General features: G+C 47.3%; 1 protein-coding gene across 3 annotated transcripts in view; it reads left to right on the forward strand.

Moving 5' to 3' along the window:
- LOC108936674 (zinc finger protein basonuclin-2-like) overlaps positions 1-21487 on the forward strand; it is a 131172-nt gene that overhangs the window by 22610 nt on the left and 87075 nt on the right. The window contains exons 1-2 of one of the 3 annotated variants that reach the window (XM_029250550.1): positions 7088-7166; positions 7697-7893. In XM_029250550.1, coding sequence (XP_029106383.1) covers positions 7792-7893 — 102 coding nt within the window. In that variant the 5' untranslated portion in view covers positions 7088-7166; positions 7697-7791. Of the gene's footprint in view, positions 1-7087; positions 7167-7696; positions 7894-11255; positions 11319-21487 lie in introns of those variants that run through there. The other 2 variants (XM_029250552.1, XM_029250551.1) reach the window with 2 other exon arrangements.

The following is a 21487-nucleotide window of genomic DNA, read 5'->3' on the forward strand; positions in this document are numbered from 1 at the left end:
GTGTAATTCAGTTAAGCATCTGCCAAAGAAATCTAATAAGAGAATAAAGTAGCAGGAGTCATAGTTAATTCCAAAGGCGTATTCAACTTCGTTCTGTCTGAAGGCACAGGCGGAGAGTGAGAGGTTTGTCCTGCTAATCGCTCTGACTGGAGTTCATTAGACGCCTGCCGTGAAGCGCCTTTAATGCAGCAATGGAGGAAATAACTCAATCGTATTCTGTAAAGCAAAGGTCAATATCACGATCCATTCACGATGAACCTTTCACAATCATTACTAAACTGCCTGGGAGGGTCACTGTGGTTCAGCGGGCTTGGCTGGGTCCTGCCCCCTCGTGGGTCTGGGGTTTGAGTCCTGCTCGGGATGCCTTGCGATGGACTGGCGTCCCGTCCTGGGTGTGGCCCCTCCCCCAGGTGCTGGAAAAGCATTGTTTAGTTTAAACAGATCAGTGATATTTTACTGTGATTTGATGATTTTTGGGGGTGGGGGAGACATATAGGCACCTGGTGAAAGCGTGAGTGGGGCTAACCTCTTAAGGCATTCGCTGCATTGTGCACCACTGTCAATGGAGCCGTTATGGTCCTCGGACCACAACATCATCTGCACAAAAAAGGGAAAAGGGGTGGACTGTTCAAATTTTTACTTCCAGCAACCAAAGCCCTATTCGTGTTTCAGCATACAAAAAAATGCCATTCTTTCTCGCAAAAGCAGCACAACACCAGAGTACCCCTCCGCAGACACATATTTCAGTGACATATCTACTTTTCACCTCTCATTCTGTTTGGCACATGTTCATTTTTTCTTAGAGAATTTCAAACTGCTGAATTTGACATTTTAAATTAAAAAAAAAAAAGAATGGTTCTTAACTCACCTGTTCGGACATAAGAGCCTTTCCAGTATTTTCATTCCTAGTTTTGACTAGTTGCTGTGGCTCATCCGCATGATGCCTTGTTACTCTGCAGAGTTTCACCAACGTCTGCGGTGTTTCGTCTCGGCCGCATGGCAGGAAGAAGCCACTGTGTTTTCCATTAGGCCAGGTCACCTGAAGTCCAGGCCAGTGGCCCAGAAGCAGAAGCAGAGGCGGAACTGGGGCTCAGGAAGCTGAGAGGCCGACGGCTCCCACCGAGTCCCGCGCGCACGGTCATTACATCCTGACCCAGCTGCAACCCCTGAACGCCGTCTCCTGCTTTGTTTTGTGTATCACCAGTCTTGACACAAATCCCACACGGGAAGGTTTCCCTCTCTCCTCCTGCTCTCCATCACACTCTGTAAGAGCAACTTTATTGGATTAGTGGAGTGTTTCTCCCCCTCCCCCCCTCTATTGTACTTCAGAAAGAAAACAGTAATATGACAACAGCGAACACTGTCATTATTGTTCCTTTCGAGCCTTGATGGTAATTTTCAGTTTTGTTTACTTTAACAGGTCTCTTTTTGCTTGCCGAAATGACAAGTGCATTCAGAGCGGGATTAAAAGCTCGGAAAATGGGCTTATAATTGACACCTTTTATTTTAAGAGCTGCCTGGAGTCTGAAAATTCCCTTTTATAGCACACTGAAGTGTAGTTTGGAACATTAAAAACAAGCAAAAACAAACTGAGATTTACTTAACGGTGCAGGGCTGGACTATATTTATTACTGCTTTTGGTGCCGGTGGTTGAGGGATAGTGTCCCACAGCAGTGGTCAGTAATAGCACGCTTTTTTGTTTTCCCCTTCGCAAGATCAAATGATAGAAGGTGGTAATGCCAGGTGAGGACCCCTCATCTCACAGTCTGCTTGTCACTGAATCTGACTCAAGTGTGTGGGCACAGGTGGGCTCTTGGGCAGTGTGCGTTGCCTCCTCTTCAATTTTTAAGTGTGCTTGTCTGAAATGTTTCTCTGAAGTAACCTGCAGTGTTAATGTAGTTGCACTGATTTACCCATTTGCATTTATTCATTCAGCGGATACTTTCATCCAAAGCAACTTGCAATCACTTCTATGTAGTGTTATGAACCCACACACCTTATTCACCAAGGTGACTTACACTGCTAGATACACTGCTTACAGTAGGGTCACTCATCCATGCATCAGTGAAACACACTCACTCCATGGCACTCACACACTATGGGGGAACCTGAACAGCATGTCTTTGGACTGTGGGAGGAAACCAGAGCACCCAGAGAAAACCCACACAGACACAGGGAGAACATACAAACTCCACACAGACTCAGCAGGGATCAAACCCACATTCTCTTGCACCACCCAGGTGCTGTGAGACAGCAGCGCTACTCACTGTGCCACCATTCCACATGTAGGCACCGGAGTAATTTTTACTGCATCATTTTAGAGGAAGTATCCTGATCAAAGGTACTACAGCAGGAGGTGGGACTCAAACCTATATCCTCCAAGTGCGAGGGGACAGCTCTAACCACTACACCATCTGCTAAATCTGCATTGTCTTGATGTCTCTCCACATTGTTCCTGTCAAAGAAGATATTTCAAAATAGCGATATGAACAGTGTACAGTAGGACCATGAAGTTCTCTGTGGTTGCATTCTTACTGTTGATGTACAAAATCCCAAATATGTTGCTAATTTCCCGAAGACATTTACATTGGGGAGCTTCCACATTTTCAGCTCTGGAAATGCAACAGGTAACATCAGCACCTCGCCTTCCTGAGCTCCACAACACTTCACTTTGCTTGTTCTCTCATCCTGGAAAGTGTACATTTGCCTGAATCGGGGGTGCAGCTTTGACTTTACAATTGGGGTCATGTGATAATATAGGGCTCTATCTGTCCAATTAAGACACAGAAATTAAAGAAATATTAATTTAAAAAAAGCAGCAGGGATAAAACTGGTTTTCGTAAGATGTGTTGGGGGAAAGTGCCGGATGAAAATTACACCCGCGTTTTGAAAAAGCATACGGTTTACAAGCGCAATGGATCACTACTTAAATAAATTATTAAGAAGAGCAACACATATGTCTGAAATTGTTGGTATACTAATATATCCACCGTGAATCATCAACCACTTGTCCCGAGTGGGATCGTGGCAAGCTGGAGCCTTACCCTGCAACAGCCAGGACAGGACTCCAGTCCATCACAAGGCCCCCAAAGCAGGGCTTGGCTCCAGACCTGCTACATAGTAAGCGCTGGCCAAACCCACCACGCTACAATGACACCTACTGCTGCTATATCATTTTTGCCTATTTATTTCAAGAACATCCATGCAGATTCTTATTTTTGTTATCACCGAATGGTCCGTCGCAGAGCTATGCAAAATTTTTAAACGCCGCAGCAGCCAAGAACTGATCTAACGGTCGAACACATCATGCGCTCAGCGTAATTCCCCTTGGTTACCGCAGTTCAAACACCAGCTCGCCGTTGTGCAAACAGTATTGGTAGCACCATGTCGGTGTTATGACGGAAATTGCTCGCTCACCCCTGAAATATTGCGCATTTGTTCTTCGTGTTCATTAGAAAATGAAGCGCTGCAGTCCATTTGAGTAAAGAGATGGGACAGGTAATCGGGGCAGAGATGATGCTCAAAGCAGCCTCTTAGCACGAAGCACTGAGATAAGCAGCACTTCCCCACTGGCGAGCGACCTAAAGCTACACAAGCACTAATTAAAAAGGTTGCGAACGTGTCCGGTGAAGTTTGTCAGCGCCGGCATTCTTATGCCGCTGGAAGTGTCGGGCAGCTCAGCTGGAAAATGTATAGCCATCTGCAGAAAACGGAGGAGCCATCTTTACTGCATACCAATTTGTGGGCGCAGAGAGCTGACCGATCGCTCTCGAGCTGCTGGAACGGGACCTCCTCGGTGCTCCTCGGGGCCAAGCGAAAAATCTGCATTTTCCATAGGTCTTGCACTGCATGTGTGCGCACAGCCATTCCCGAGCATGCCAATTCCTGCCCCAATTAATGACAGATGGAAAAAATGTACTTGAAAAACAATTGGCTCAATTTTTATTAGAGGCAAGAATGAGTTCACTCCGTGTAGACCATTTGTAAAATGCAATTATGTATTAAATGCATTAAGAAATTAGAGCAAATATTGTGCAAAACTAGGCAGGATTAAAAGGTACAGAACATTTTACTAACTATTGTATTTCAAAGCAATAAATAATGACTAAACCAATTAATACGGATTTGGACTTGTAATACGATAGGCGTGCGCTCACATTTTCCTCTACAGCTTTGCGAGACGTGTTTACAAATTCAGTTCTCCGTCGGGGCGGACGGGCTGTCCAGCATATTCTTGTGAAATAGAATCTTGGAACAGATATTTCTTAAGGTGTCATTTTAGTTTCTGTCACGCTGGCCATATTATTCGGGTTTTGAATTTCCGCGGAATAGCACGAATAGATGTTAACCAGGCTAGAATTAGTTTGAGTCTCACTTCATACATGCTGTATTTTTACCACGAGAGGCAGAGTCTTGGGAGCTGAGGAAAGAGGGAGTAGATGGCGAACCGTCCCTCCGCACTGCAGCCTGTCACACGCCCCCCTGCAGGGCCTGCATCCAGAACCATGTGCCATTGCGAGTGAAATAGTTCAAGTTCTCCAGCGGTCACCGTGGCTCGGTGTGTTCATGGCCAAGCTGGACCGCAGGGGGTAAAGGGTTCCTCTGAACAGACCCCATCACCTGTCCCCGGTCCCTGAAGCCCGGCGTGGGACGAGCAGAGGGGCAGGTGTATCTGGACACTTGAGGAGGGTACCCAGCTCTCGCAGGACCACCCGGTCGAAAATAGCTCGGCATTTGTCACATGGCATTGGGAGGAGATGCCTTTGCATTGACCAGCACTGCCTCCATCCTCCTGCTGTGAAATCAGCCTTATTTTGGGGGGGGTCCCCATTGTATATAGAAGACTGACTCATTTCACTGGCCGACATCTCTTTTGCATCCTCATTGCAGCAAGACAGGAAAACAGACATGACCGTGGTCAACGGTTGCCATGGTATTGATGGAAGCCAGACCTGGGGCTCATCAGCCTAATAGCCGGCAGAGCCTATTGATCTGTGCAGAAAGGAGCTGAACATGAGCTAAATAAACCCGACTTCTGTGTCTGAACAGGTAGCCTTCCGCACACTGTCAGATTCAGTTAGAGGGTTGGTAACCTCTCTATAATATGTAATACACGTTATATATTTTAATTGCAACGTTAACCCGTCCTAAATACACGGGCCCATACTCTTGTGCAGCCTTGAAGGGCCACTTCTGCGGGCTTCTTTGACCGCATTTCTCAGTTTTACTCTAATGAGTTGCAACACTGATGATGTGGCTGATGATCTTTCATTGATTTCGCTATCACTTGCTTGTCTGGTAATTGATCCGTAGCTGAGCCTCTAGTTAATTATATCGGCTTTGACATGGGCTGGCCCGCTGGGAATTTTCGAGTCCTGCAGAATAATAGTTTTAATAAAGGAGTCTATTACCGCGCGAGCCCACTTTTCTGCACTTGGACCGCCTCCTCCTATCGGTGGCATTTTTTCTTTCTTTTTTTTTTTTTTTTTTTTTAACTTTTCCTTTTCTCGCCGTTTCTTTTTTGTCACTGTGACAGAAGGGGTGGGTGAGCTCGATGGACCTAAAGCACTGGCAAAGAAAAAAAACGACAGAGGAAGAATGAAAAATGGAGGAGGGGGGACGAGGGGAAGCCGAGTTATTGGCAGCGTCCTCAAGCCTCCCACAAATAACAACCATTAACGGGAAGGTCAGAAAGCTGAGCCGCCAACTTGAGTCGAAACACTGAGTGCCACTTGAAAAATCAGGAGAGCAGCGCATTCGCAGGCAGGCGAGCGGGTGGCGGGCAGTCAGCAAGCTACGGAGGAGTCGGGAGCCGGGCCAGCTTCGCCTTTGACCATATGGTCCCGCCTGGCTGAATTTACACTGCCATTCCAATTAGAAACAAATTGATTGTGCGCGTGTATCGATTTTGCATATTCATATTCTGATGTCTTGATAATGCTCCCCTTGATGGAATCCTTAAAAAATAAGATTTTTTTCCCTTTAAACGTTCTACCGACAATATGTGAAAAGAAGAGAAGGAGCTGTCATTAGTGCTAAAAGGCCTGACTAAGGACTGTAGGCTGTCGGCTTCAGTTTTCTGCGGCTCTTCATCCGGCATCACGTACGTCGTCGTTTATCACGGTGAAGAATTAGTCTTCTTGAGCATTTCATTCTCCTTTGGAAATTAGAGAAAAAAATTGATAATGCAGCAGAGACCCTAACCCTAAGTCACAATACCTGGCAGAACGCATCCTTCGAGATGTAATAAAAATTCCCTTCTTCCTACACTGCTGTTGATGATCGTCTTGCTTCGCGTTCTCTGCTTTTTGCTGTGTTACCTACCGGAGGAAGCGTACGGTCCCCCACCCGGGCCCCCCGGGAGACCCTACAAACGTTGTCCCAACACGGAGGGTAACTGCGCCCCTGCTCTGGGGTCGGCGGGCCACACGGGGCTCTTAGTTCGCTCACCAGCCAGAGCGGGAGGCAGACAAAGGTGCCAGATTCCTACTCACCGTGCGCTGCGCCGCACTCTTACCATGTAAATGCCACCCACCCCCACCCCTCACCCTGCCAGCACGGACCGATGTTTAACCATCTGTCTGCGTACACGTGGACTGGACACGTTACAAAAGACTGAAAAGAGTCGGTCGCAGCCGAGCGCCAAGTCCAGAGGTTAAATGCAAGCGTAAGTGTGGATGTTCCAGAGGCCAGCCTTTCTGAACATGTCACACATGCACTTACAGCATGTACTTATTGTCTGCTGCGCGACGCAGGGCCAGGGTCCAGAGGGGGGCGCCGAGCGGAGGGCTGGGATACGCTCACCCCGCCGGAGCCGTCTGCGCTCTTAATAAGGCAGGGGCAGCCTTCCTTTCTCTGTCTTGGCTCATCCTGCTCACATGCTCCTGGGAAAGGGGGGAGGAGGAGAATAAGGGGTGGGAGGAGGTGAGTGTGTGAGTGTGTGTGTGTGTGTGTGTGTGTGTGTGTGTGTGGGAGGGGGGCAGTGGGCGATGTCATTCCGCACCGGGGAGACGAGCAGGAGCGCGAGCGGCGGACTCCGGCAGGCGCTGGCCTGACACACGGCAGCAGAGCGCGCGGAGCCTCGCGGGGGGCCGACGCGGCGGCAGTGGGAGGCAGGGGTCCGCGGGAAAGGGTTCCTCGCCGGGCTGCTGGGTTGTGACACTCAGGTACACCTGATCTTTGGGCAACCTTTGATGAAGAAGTGTCTGTGTGTGTGTGCGTGTGTGTGTGTGTGTGTGTGTGTGTGTGTGTGTGTGTGTGTGGCAGAGGGTGGAATGTCAGTGAGGTTGTGTGGTGTGCCGACAGTGTTCTCCGGGTTGTTGAGTTAGCACATCTGCAGGCTAACTACTTGACAGAGGAGATGGTGATGGCAGAGAGGAGGCGCACACCCCTCCCTCCTCATTCCGCCCTCCGTATCTCGTCCTCTTTCTCGCCCCCTCCTTCTCCCTTGCCCCCCCCCCCCCCCAGCTTACCTTCAATGCTCCACTCATCCTGCCCTCTCCCACCATACACCCCTAAGGAAATAGACTGAGCCGCCTGCTCCTGAATTAATACGACACACTCCTTTGCTACTTGCAGCCAGAAGACTCTCTCTCTCGCTTTCTCTCTCTCCCTCTCTCTCTCTCTCGCTCTCTCTCTGTGTATAAAAAAAAAGGAAAAAAAAAAAAAACAACACAAATCCACCTTCACTTTCCAGTCCGAGGAGGCAGAAGTGGATGTGAGAGGAGAGGCAGAAGTGCGGCGAGAGCCAGAGAGCGAGCAAGGGCAAAAGGCACCAGTGGGGAGAGCTCCATGCAGTTCAGCACCAGACCGGCGAGCTCTGAGTCCGGCTTCATGGGAACATGGCAGCAGCAGAGCAGTGAGAGCAACCTCCTCTTCAGAATGTCCCAACAGGTACGTCACACGCAGCGGCCGCACACCTGCACGCACTGTCCTTCCCTGCGCTTGCTGTAGCTGCTGTGATGCCGTGCTGCTCCTCATGCTCTATTTTGCCATGTGCATTATTATTATTATTATTATTATTAGTAGTAGTAGTAGTATTATTATTATCTTCTGTAATTTGTTGGGACCAGAGAAATGTGCTTGAGTCTGGCTTCCACAAGAATGCCCTGCTACTTCGCAGTATGTGTGTAAGAGTTTGTTTGAGTGTATGGTTTGAAACATCAGCTGTGTTGGTGGAGCAGCGCAGGGCGGGGACACAGAGCACGTTGGGCGATGATGGACACCTTTCACACTTTCGCTGCCGCATCCGTCCATTTGAGCGGGAGGTCACGCTCCGGCTCACGCAGCACCTTCTCGTCACTCTTTGTTCCCATCCGCTGGGACGTTTGGTTGTGGGACGGGGCTCTCGGCTCTCGGCACTCCCTCCATCCCCCCACCCCACCCCAGGTTCTCATTGACGGGGTGCCGTCCACTAAAATACCTGTGAAGTTCACATTGTAGACAGGGACATGTGGGATCTGGGATGTGAGACACTTCCAGGACACCCTACTTGTCTTTGTCTCAGCACAGTCTTCCGTACTGAGATGTTTGCTGCAACAGCTGTGTTTTCGCCAGGTGTGTGTTGCAGCTGGGTTGTGATGGCACGGGGCTCGCGCAGCAGACAGTGAAGAAGGACAGTGATGAGTTTCCTGGAGGGTCTCAGTACCCTGGTATTTCTAGTACTCGCAGGCCACTGAAAACTTCAGCCTGGTTACAAATGAACTTTTTGTCCAGCGACTTGAACGTGGTGTCCTTTTTCTCCGCACGGAAGTTAAAAATAAGGACTGAAAGACCAGGATCTTCTGTCAATGTGTGTGTGTGTGTGTGTGTGTGTGAGAGAGAGAGTTTTAAAGGGTTCATTGATGACTGATACAAAGTTTTCTTTTCTGCAAAGGACAGACTTTGATTATTTTTTAGCAAATAAAAATGAAGAAATCTGTTCAGTGGTGTGTTATCAGACGTGTCTGTGGGTGATTACTGACAATGCACTGTGTGTGAGTGTGTATGTGTGTGTGAGAGAGTGTGTGTGTGTGTGTGTGTGTGTGTGTCTTCTGTATTACACTGGCATTTGTATTGCATCTGTAATGGGCTCTCGGCGTTATGCCTCATATTTAAATTATGGCAATAACTCGGTGCAGATGCTCTGTTTAATTGATCCATCTGAGTGTTTGCGGAGGAGAGACGCTCGCGCTGCCGCACCGCTGGAGCACGTCACGTAAAGGCATGTGGCCTCTTTACTAGGTGTAATCGCACAGAAGGGAAGAAAAAGGGAAGAGAAGGAGAGAGAAAGAGAAAAAGAAAAGGACTGGGAGGTGGTGTGTGTGTGTGTGTGTGTGTGTGTGTTCCGGTGCGCGGCTGTTGCTGACCTGTGTGTGTGCGGAGCTGCTCCATCATGATCTCCGGACACCGAGAGCCGCGCGCGACCTGTGTGTGTGTGTCCCGTGCTGCTCCTCAAAGCCACTTCTCCGCACCCCCTCCAGTCCACTTATTACATTTATTCCCTGTGTAAAATCATATATCCTCACTCTACCTGTTCCGCTTTCAGCGCATTCTTATTATTTTCACCGTTATACCTGAGCCTCATACTTCTCTGCAGACTAACAAAAAAAGTTGTATTAACACCGTTACTTGTCGGTCATGATTATTTAGAGATTAAATTGTAACAAGAATTAAAATGCTTTGCGAAACTTAACGGAATAGGGAACGCAATTTATCTTGGATGGGTGACAGCACCTTTTATTTGTTCAGGGTTAGTGTGGTGATGAAGAGCTTCTGGACCAGATGGTGTTAGATGGTATTCTGGCATGAAACCACTAGCGACGACATATACACTCCAATCTAACAAGTCATGGCAGTGGTCGAGGGTTAATTTTTTTAGGCTATTATTATTATTATTATTATTATTATTATTATTATTATTTTTATTATTATTGTTGTTTTTGTTGTTGTTGTTGTTTTTCTTGAGACTTCAAAAAAGATCCCCATTACCTTCATCATCATTTGCAAGAATGACACCAGTGATTAATCAAATGTCAGTTCAAATTTCAGAATCCAAACGGACATGATTATATCAGACAGTTTCAAACGCTTTCGTTTAAATTGCTTGATTTTAGTATTTTAACACGTCATTAAATTGTATTTTTTCCCTTTAATGCTCAGAGTGTAACTTTGCAAAGACAGAAGCGTCACATATCAGTAAAACATCGCCTATTGTATTTTGCTTAAGGACATGCTAAGTCTTGGAAAATATTGATTAGGCGATCATTTTTAAGTGCTTTCCGGTACAAAGTGAATCTAAAACCTCAAATTAATGTTTATTTCAAAATTTATCGTAATTGTTGAATATTTTCCTGCATCCTTTCAGCATCATTTAATTCGACAAAAGGACTAAAAAGATAATATAGATTTTTGAGAACATTGAATAATTAGGGCACATTTAAATAAATTACTCATTTATTTCCCGTTAATACTTAATTTTTTTTTTTTTTTAAATTAAGAGAGTCAATAATTTTGATGTTTTCATGTTAATTATTTGTTAAGACTGTAAGTCGCCTTGGACAAAGGAGTGAGTAAAATAAAGGCTGATTGTAATGCGAATAGTATTATAAACAATATTTGTAAGAAATTGGTATAATTAATTTATTGGTATAGTTAATCTTCCGTTTCTGACCACATCTAAATAAATATATAAATAGGCAGTTAAATAAATCGATATGTAAATTAGTGAAGTATATTTACCGCATGCGTAGCTAATAAATGAACTGGGTAGATTTTAAATGTATTTCTTTTAAATGTAATTCATGCGTGATTACAATTGAGAAAAAAAGGCGCTCAGCATCTCTCAGCTGTACGTGAAACTAAGAAATGTTGAGAAAAAAAAGTGCCTTATTGCGCTGCCCTTCTAAAATATGCATGCTTATATGAAACGGAACATTTTATAAGAGGTGTATTATTTCATTGCTACAGAGTATAACAGTAGATTGAACTGTGGATGATGGAATTTGGATGTGAATGATGGATCTCCAAAAGAGAAGCCAGCAGATGAGCTATTACCATGTGAATGTGGCACACAAAAAAAAACTGCTCTTTTTATTTTATTTTATTTTATTTGGCTCTGGAGTTGGGGGGTCGGGGGCCACCCTTGACAGGAGGGCCCTGCGCACATGTAGAGGACCAGTGCTGTGTCTCTGCTCTGCTCTGCTCTGCTCTGCCAGCCGCTCCGTGTTGCTGCACTTTTTCTTTATTTTATGTTTATGTGTCTTTCCTTCCGAAAGGGTCCGGTCGCCCTGCTTCCTATGAAGTGTGACATGTCGACAATGGCCAGAGACCTGGACGAGGTAGAGTTCCCCTTCTTACAGACACTGCTGCTCTTCTCTTGATGGACTGGCATGGGGGCTGCATTCAAAATTCTATATTCTCTATATTCTATATTAATGTATATTCAACACAGTTCCTAATACCTGTGTGTGTAGATCCGCAATCTCATACTGTGGTCTGAATAGAGATGAATAATAAATCCTGTCGATAATCACCGAAGGTTGGCATATTATATTTAGTAATATACTGTATACATATAATATATAGATATAATACATGAATATGTTTTACCTTCTAGAAAATGAAAATTAAAAATCTCACAATAATAAAACTCACAGTAATAATAATTATAATATGCATTTTTGAATAACAAATAGGAAAATAAATCGCCATGATTTAAATGAACAAAACAATATATCATGTGCTATAATAAACGCGTACATAACAGAAGAATTCAGTATGTGAACGTGCTTCAACGAATTGTTTTCATATTAAAAAATGCATCGCGGAATGAATGTTCTAGATAGGACGGACTGTAACTATTATACTACGGTATAATAGCGGCGTCTGTACGCGGTCCGATCGCGGCGTAAACGGCGGCGCTGACCTGTAGCTGGTGACTCGAGGCGCTTCGTCTCGTCGCGTACAGATACATTGTATCAATGAATGGATTCCCTTTGTAGGCAAAAGGCCGGAGCTCGTGTGGAGCCGCCGGTTGCAGGTGAGTCGCTAAGAAGAGCCCGATCGATCATTAAATGATTCATTATCGACACTCGAACTAAGCCACTTTTGGTGTCGAGAAGGAAGGGGGGGCTCACTTTCGTTTCGGCGGGGACTGTTGTTTCCCAACCGGATCGGGACTCGGGACAGAATTAATTATAGATGATCAGAAATAAACAGCCGATAACGGTTGCGCTTCGATAATAATAATAATAATAATAATAATAATAATAATGTATGAAATAAGGGCGCATTTTAGAATTACTGAGGAAACCTGTGAAGCTCGGGAAAGTTTCTCAGGAGACGCTCACCGTATAAATACGTCTTCGCTACTTGACTGTTATTGCGAATTTGGTGCGCGCGCGCACACACACACACACACACACACACACACACACTTAAAATGTTTTAAATGTATTTGATTTGCTGTTTTCAACGGATAATTCGCAATCAAGGCTCGTTAATAATAATAATAATAATAATAATAATAATAATAATAATTGAGGTGGTCAGTTGTGCACCCGTGGCCATAGTGTGGTCGGTACTGCACCGTCTTTGCTGTCTGTCCTGCTTTCATGACACACGTCATGCTCTTAAAGGAGATATTAGTGTCTTCAGTAGTGACTAAAAGCAATGTGGATTTTTAAACGAAAGATGTATTTAATATTTGTTAAATACAGCCCACATATCCCCTCACACCGGACCTGTGCACACACGTGCCGCAGATGATGCTGTGTGTGTGCGCCTGCGATCCTGTGCTGTTTGCTTCGTGCCCCTCTCTCAGTGGATGTTGAAGCCCGTGGAAGTGCGGGCTGATGTGTCCAGGTGTGCAGGGATTCAGCAGCTGTGGCTCGCACACTTTGTGCTGTGTGAGAGTGTGTCGGTGTGTCTGTGGCGCCCGCACGCTTTGTAGGTGTGTCGAACTCGTTCGGCCGCGTCCTCGGCCCGCCGACCGGCTCTGCAGGCCCGAGGGTGCCGGGAGGCCTCAGAGTGAGAGAGGACGTGGGGGGAGAGGACACGCCCCCCCTCCCCTCCCGCCAGGGCAGCTCCTCGGTGACTCATTAGATGCTGAGTAAGACATCTGCAGCAGGAAGAGGGCTGTGCCACGTATCCGGGCCAAGGGTGCGAGTGGGCCTGCGGGTGTCACCGGGTCACTGTGACAAAGGGACCCGGCCAAAAAGCGTGCGTGTGTGTGCGTGTGTGTGGCTGCCCTCTATACTCATCCGATCGTTTACTCGCGTCGCTCTTGTTTCTGCTGTGTGTCGAGACGATCGCTGCGCTGCCTTTTCTCCAGCCGCGGTTCTACTCCTTCAGGGAGGACTGCGATTATACTGAGAGCTCAGTCGTAAGGCCTGGAGCTGATCCAGGGAGCATGCATTTAATTTCCCCCCCACCACACCTTCACGCACACACACACACACACACACACACACACACACACACACTCGCTCGCACGGCGGCGTGCTCGCTTCCTTCCCTATTTTGCATGGCCTCTCCGTGAACCGTTCAGCTGTGTCCGGTTCAGCTCTCGATGAGCACGGAGCTCCCAATTATTGGCACTTGGAATTAATAGGCTCTTCTGATCAGTGTAATGTGCCCTGGCACCCCGAGCCGCTTTGCATAATTGTAGCCCCGCTGTGACGTGCTTGGAGGAGCCCTGCCGTTGGCACGCTGGAGCAGCCCGGGCCCCTCACCCCGGGACCCCGCGCTCGGCCCGCCGACACCACAGACGGGTCTCTTAGAGGATGACTGGGAGGCCCGGGGACCTGTATGCTGGTGGCGGCGCGCGAAGCACGCTCACACCCTGCTGTACAAGGTGGACCTCGGTGCGGGGGAGGGGAAGCAAGCAGTGGGAGCGCTGGCACCGTGTGGCACCCCGCTGCACCCACACCTTGCAGAGCCGAGGTGCTCGAGCCAGACAAGGCGCCTTTCATTGGCCGGCCACACGGGCCACCGTGGAACAAGGACACGCTTGTCGGGCTCGAAGGCAAACACGGTGTCCGACGTGCTTTTCTCCCCGTTCGAAAACACGCCCCCCCAAATTCAGTGCCCCTTCTTTCATTTTCGTTTAAGTTGTGCATTGTGTCGCTCACCCCCCCCCCCCGAGCAAACATGTTTACGCCGTACGTAAACTGCGCGATGAAAAGATCCGAATCTGTTTGCCGCGGTGGCATTTAAGCAACATTTATTGGTGCAGTTTGTAGCAGTTTCCGAAACTGAATTTAATTTGCATGATTTATTTCCCAAATTGTGTTTTTTTTCAACTCAAGAGGATGTTTGAATACCAAATGAACTGGCGATATGGGACTGTTTATTTGATGTATTTGGAGCCTGGTGCTACCCTTGCTTTATGAAAAGAGTTTTTGCAGGGATTCTTGTTTTATTTAACGTTGCATTTGAGAAAACGTTTTATTTCATTTTTATCTCTTTCTTTCGTTCGCTTTAAACGTTGGCTAATATCAGAAATGTTGATATTGCTGGTGTAAAAAAGTGGTACGGTGACACATCTGGCGCCGTGCAATTCACACGAATATTGTATTGTTTTGTTTAGATCACACAGAGATCATTTTGACAGGCAGCTAATTCTATAGGCCTGGTTCTCGTTCCTGCAGCAGCTCCATATGGAAATGGGCTCACATTCTTTATACTGATATTATTTCCATGTAACCAGTCGTCTGATCTGGCAGGCAGAATTTGCACTGATTTGCACGGTACAAGGAAGCCGTAACTTAAACGCACCCGATTTGTGAAAATTTCAGCGCTGCAGCGCAGAGGAGCTTCGCGTTCGGTTCCGCGCCGCGTTCCGAGGACAGCTGATTCCGGCTTGCTTTCGTTTGCGGCTGCCCTCTAAATGTTTAGTCGCGCTTTAGAGCACGAGGGCAGGAGCCATGGCAACGCTGTGGAGGTGGTCTCCTTGCGAAGGTGGACTTCACGCAGCAGCACGTTCCCAGGTGACGCCCCTGCGTGCGCGAACCTTTGGGTGTCGAGATGAACAAGCGGGCCCATGAAGAACCCATGAGCCTGTATGAGCGCGAGTCCTGGCTGCCTGGGGCCGAGGTCTGGAAACGGCGTGCGAGAACCTCGCTCGGCCTGCAGCCTCCCGGTGCTTCTCCAGCGGTTGCGCTGCCAGCTGTGGTCCAGCTGTTCCTTGGCTTCACCTTCGTAGTTACAGCCAAACTGGACCTGAGAAGCTGAAGTGCTCCACTCCGTGTAACTGAACTCACTCCAGATCAGACCTTCTTGTTTTTTATGCTTCCAGTCCAGAGTGTTAAATGTTGTTCGGAAAGTAAAGCGAGAGACGGTCATGGCCCCGTTTCCATGGTGCACACACACACACACACACACACACACACACACACACACACACACACACACACACACACACACACAGAGAAATCCTGTTCCTCTCTATCAAATACAGAGGACACACACTAATACCACTCACAACATGTAGAACGACGCTAGTGGGCAGCAGGTGGCGTAGTGGTTAGAGCCACCACCTTTGCACCGGGTTTGACCCCCACCTGCTGTTAGACCCTTTATGAGGGTACTTACCCTGAACTGAAACAGTGAAAATTACCCTGTTGTATAAATGGATGAATCACTGTAAGTAGCTTTTGAGAAAAATCACACACACACACTGTCCAAATCCACTTGTCCCATGCGGGGTTGCAGGGAGCCAGAGCCTAACCAAGCAATACAGGGCGCAGGGCTGAGGGGACACACCCAGGACGGGACACCAGTCCGTCACAAGGCACCCGAAGCAGGACTCGAACCCCAGACCCACTGGAGAGCAGGACCTGCTCAACCCCCCCCCTTTTGAGAATAATATCACGCAAAAAACTAAAGTACTCCTTTATGATTTACTTATGCAATTAACCCCTCTAGCCAACATTCCCACTATACTGATAGCAGTTGACATAGGTCAGTGTGTGTGTGTGTGTGTGTGTGTGTGTGAGACTATGGCAGTGCCCATTGTCTGACTCTGACAGTGTCTGTTATGTGAACACCTGTGGGACTGTGGGACTGACCATCTTTCCTCTCTCTCTGCTCCCCTCTTTCCAAATGTGTAAAGTCTCTGCACCGCTGGGGGGTTTTGGCTCCAGGGAGGAAAATGACACCGGCTGTCTTTGGGCTCCTGTTCAGTATTCCCTTCCACCTGAAAACACCTCTGCGCTTCAAAAAGTTTCCTTTTAATAGTAGCGCAGCCAATATTTACCAGCGGATTTTTTGCTGAAGAATTTCTACTGTGCAAACTCAGCCACTGAAAACGTTTAGTGGTTTCATGAAACTGTCTCATTTACATGTGCATACATGACATGTGTCCACAACACAGTATCATTTTATAATATATAGTGCTCTACCCTGCTCTACCCTCAGACTCACATCACTTTCACAGAGTTACGCAGAAAGCAAATGGCAGAACATCACATATAACTCATATTTTCTGGAGATATTATGTTTTTAAAACGTTAAGTGCAGAGTGGCACCCCGCTCACTGCAAATACCCAGCATGCACCTGTCTATGTGTGTGTATGTGTGTGGTGCACCAGCACGGTGGAGGCCTTGGCTTAATTCATGAAGGGATAGCAGATGGTGGTGGTGGTGGTAGTTAAACACAACCTGTGACCAGAAGGTTGCAGGTTCAAGTCCAGTAAAAAGCCATATGGCTGCAGCTTCGTGCAAGGTACTCAACTCAGATTGCTCAAGTTAACCATTCGGCAGTACGAATGGGTAAAACTGAATGTTCCGGAGGATCAACGCTCCAGCCAAAAAAAAGTAAAAGCATCGAAGCTGTGGGTCATTCATTTGTATTTAGAGTCGCGTAATTAAGATGCATTTAAACACAATGCAAACACACACTCGGTGACATTATCTACATTACATATCTGTCCCATTTCGCTGCTCTGCATTACTGAAGCAGCGCTCAGAGCCCCACCCTGTCTTCACGATAAGAGGTGCTGCTTTAAGGTGGACACTGCAGCTAGCTGGCGAGGCAGAAGGAACTACTGGATGTGTCTGGAAAGGTTGCGATCGCTTTGTCTCTCAGCAGCTCCGGCTCAGGGAGGATAGATTGTCTGCTCTTTACTTATTTATTAATTTATCTGGCAATTTTCTCCGAAGCAACTTACTTCTTACATCGATTTACTCATCTATGCAGCAGGGTAATTTTTAATGGATCAGCTCAGGATAAGTACCTTGATCAAGGGTACTACAGCAGGAGGTGGGATTCAAACTTGGGTCCTTAAGTGGAAGGAAGCTGCGCTAACCGCTGAGCCAGGTCCAAGCAGCCTGGACTTGGGTTACGCTGATGGGGGCTATAGTGTGGGACACAGCTTTGTGTCGGGGAGTGCTGTCCAACACTGCCTGCCCAACCGATGTCCACCTGCTGAAACCCACGTTCGGAAGAGTCGCAGTTACATCGCTCCGGCCTCTTTCGCAGATGGCTGCTTCGTCGTCCTATTGCTCTCAGTCAGTAGCTGCACTTTGGCTTCGGCATTTTTTTTTTTTTTCTGGAAAACAAACCAGAAACAAATTACAAACCATATGTTTTACATTTTTTTTCTGCAGATAAGCTTTGAATTGCTCGACGACTTTTAATTTAGGCCAGATTTTGAAAGAACTAATGTAATGTTGTACATACATTATACATTTGTTAAAAAATTATGAGCAGTACCATGAGTATTAATATGAAATTGAATTCCTGGCCAGCTCTTTCTTTGATCTGTTGAATCAGTAGAAAATAATTATATAATAACACAAAACCAAGGGAGGAATCACAATAATTTGTAGTATTCTCAAACTGAGTTTATGCTACTGATGTTTTATAATATACTTCCGCCTTACATAGCGTGCAGTGCTCTTCATTAATTTGCCATTGCTCAGCCGCCATTATCCTTCAGCAAGTAAATAACCAAGTAATCTGAACTTCAAACCTTTTTTTCAAGGTTCGAAGCAGTTTCTCTTAGGAAGGCAACTCCACCTATAAGTTTTCCAACAGTTCTCTAAAACACACATGAATTAATATGACATACGTATATATGGTACTCAGCCCAAATTGCAAATATATATGCGACCCAAATATATGGTACGTGACCCACACACACACACACACACAAATAGAGAGAAACCAGTGCGTTGCATTCAGCGTGTCGCGTGAACACAGATCACTAAATGTGTGCCAACGATTCCTTCTCGCCCCGTCCGAGGCCCCGACAAGAGCCCCCTCACCAGAGCAGCTCCCCAGCCATGCAGTTGTAACTGTGATGACAAGGACAGCTTGGGAACTGCCACTTAAATTAATATTGCATTTTTATTCATCTGATTTTATTCATCTTACACTGATTTACCCATTTATACAGCTGGGTAATTTTTACCATATCACTTCAAGTTAAGTACCTTCCCCAAGGGTATTGTAGCAGCTCTAACCACTGCACCACCTGCTGCCCCGTGACCTTACCAGAAGCTTCCTGAGCTCCTCCCGATATCTGGGGGAAGTCAGTCTGGCGGCACAGATCCCCACACCGCTCAGCCTCGTATGCAGAAAACAGCGTTAAAAACTATCGCCGTTGGCCGTTCTACTCCTTTCAGTATCACGTTCACATTGCAAATACGTTCCTTGTGTATCTGTGCGTTTTGCTAACCTCGAGGAGACTTTTAGAAGACTTAGAAAAGGCAGTTGACTTGATAAATTGATATTGTTTGTCATGAATAAACTTTAGTTCAGCAGAGCGCACTCGGAATTTGGTGGAATTTTCTTCACCTGCTTGTTGTGTCGGAATTTCGAGCGCAGTGTTGGTTCTGGCAGTTTCTCTCCTTGCTACAATCTCTTACAGTGTTGTGGGCGGCAACGGAAGCATCTGTCGAAAATAGTTTCGAAGGGTTTTGAGGAGACGACGCAAACATAACATCATACCACCAAGCGGAGCCGGCAGGTGGCGCGATGGTTAGGGCTGTCGCTTTTCGGTCGGACGATCTGGGTTTGAATCCCCGCTCCCGCTTCAGTACCCTTGAGCGAGATGCTTGCCCTGAATCGATAAAGTAAAAGTACTCTGCTGTGTAAATGGATAAATCAGAGAAAGTTGCTTGATACTACAGGTCTCCTTGGAGAAAAGAGTGAGATGGATAAATAAATGCAAAGAGCAGGCCTTCTTCGGCGGTGTGTACGAGACGGTGGGCGGGGTCCCCACCGGCTGCTTGTCTGTCACTGCCGCTCCGGCCGGGTAGGGCTGTTGGCGGGGGTGTCGGCCCCGCTCGAAGCGCGTCACGTAGCGCTAATTCGGGGGCTCTCATTAGAGCAGCGAAGGGACAGCGCTAGCGGGACAGCGTGGCAGAGGGGCACCAGGGGAATAGGAAATTGCTTTCTCAGGAAGCCCCGGCCAATTAGGGCCCTGACCGTATTGAATGTCAAGTGTTAATTTCGGTTTTTCTTCATGCTCCCCGCGGTAATGCGGGGTCCTGTGATGAGCAAATACATGTCAAGTAAAAGTTGATTGCCTGGAGGACCCCTCGGTATTACATGTCACTGACAAGTGGCAAACACGCGGCCCTCTGCCTGCCCCCGAGGAGGGGGGTGGGGGTGGGGGTGGTGGGGGGGGGCGGTGCCGGGATTAGCTGCAGCACTATGATAAGAACAGGCATGGTGCGGTGGGGAAAGTGTAGCATAATCAGATGGGGAGGAGACAAGAATAGCAAGTGGAGTTTCCCCTCGTCCCTCCGCCGTCCCTCCGCCGCCCACTTTTATGCTCTATACGAACACCATACTGCTGTCATTAGCAGTCATGTGTATTAACGGTTTACCATCCACAGGAGTGCAGCGGTAATTACCGGTCAGGGGTATTACTTGCTGTATAATAATGTCTTTTACGGCCGACTTTGTGTTCCCACGCGGAATATCTGTGAATTCACTGTTTCATTTGCGTGCACGTTCCTGGCACTGAGAGCGGAGGCAGACACGCACATAGCAGGTGAAACATTAGAATAGTGTTCTTTTGAAACGCCACCGCGGTAAAATTCCTAGTACAGTACTTACCTCCATGATGTAATAGACTCTCACTTAGACATAATAGCAATATAGTCTTTCCTCAGACGCGACGACGGCCGTGTGAGGGTGTAATGGGCAGTGCTGTGAGCGCCAGGGGAGGGTGAAACACGCACACCGAGACGCTCCTCCTGTGTAAATGTCTATGTCGTTTGCTCTGCGAAGGCCCAGTTTCGGCTCTGTCTGCCTCTGTCATTTTTAAGTGTGATTATTATTATTATTATTATTATTATTATTATTATTATTACTGAGAGCTGCATGGTGATGCATTGAGAGCAATGGTTTCAATCCCTGATCATCCTCTGAAGTTTCCATTTGTCTGCATTGAATTTCTTCTGGTTTCCTCTCACAATCCAGAGATATGCAGCTCGGGTGAACCGGCAACACTAAAGTGTCTTTTATATGCGTGTCTGTTTCTGTCTGTGTGTGTGTTTGGCTTCCCTGTGATGGACTGGCATCCCATCCAGGATGTTTTTGCGGCCAGTGCCCCTGGGATAGGCTCCAGTTCGCCGAGACCCTGCTCAGGGCAAGCAGTAATTGAATGAATAAAGGAATAAATTAATTAATAATTGTTATTACTACCACAAGGAGGGCACGGTGGCGCAGTGGGTCGGACCAGGTCCTGCTCTCCGGTGGGTCTGGGGTTCGAGTCCCGCTTGGGGTGCCTTGCGATGAACTGACGTCCCATCCTGGGTGTGTCCCCTCCTCTTCTGGCCTTACGCCCTGAGTTGCCGGGTTAGGCTCCGGTTCCCCGTGACCCCGTATAGTACAAGCGGTTCAGAAAGTGTGTGTGTGTGTGTCTGTTACTGCTAAGAATAACATTATCAGCATTAGCATTGATTCTTTCACTTCACAAGAGTCCAGTGTAAGCTCTGCTTCAATCTGTTACTTTGAATAATAATAATGATACAGTAGTAACAGCATTATGTGAATTTTCATTTACCTTGACATTTTAATCTAATCAGAGGTACACAGTAACAGTACAGAGTGGTAAATGTGCCCTTGAGATGTTTCCATCTCCAACCGAGCGTCCAGTTGTCACGTCTGAAAAGAATAAATTTGTTGAAATATTGCAGTTTTCCTGTATGTGTGAATATACAAGATTTATGTTTTAAACGGGGCTTTAAAGCGTGTGTGATGTTGTCAGGCGTCTGCGGACAGAGATTCGCAGGGGTCAGCGTGTGGGAATAGGGCGCCGTGGGTTCGAGAGACACTCTGGTGTCACATCCTCTTGTGCCAAATGTTCCCGTTCAGCATTTCTGCGTCGCTGCCCATCAAGGCCGTGACAAGCGGCAGACTTCCGTCCCCCGGACGGCCCCGGACTTGACTCGAGCTCCCGGTTGGCCGAGGTCGCGTGCGTGAGTTACAGGCGCGTGGCGGGTGATGCCCGTGAACCGGTCCTCCGCACCAGTGTCGCCGTACGGTACG

The sequence above is a fragment of the Scleropages formosus genome, chromosome 3 (assembly GCF_900964775.1).
Source record: "Scleropages formosus chromosome 3, fSclFor1.1, whole genome shotgun sequence".
In the NCBI taxonomy this organism is placed as follows: domain Eukaryota; kingdom Metazoa; phylum Chordata; class Actinopteri; order Osteoglossiformes; family Osteoglossidae; genus Scleropages; species Scleropages formosus.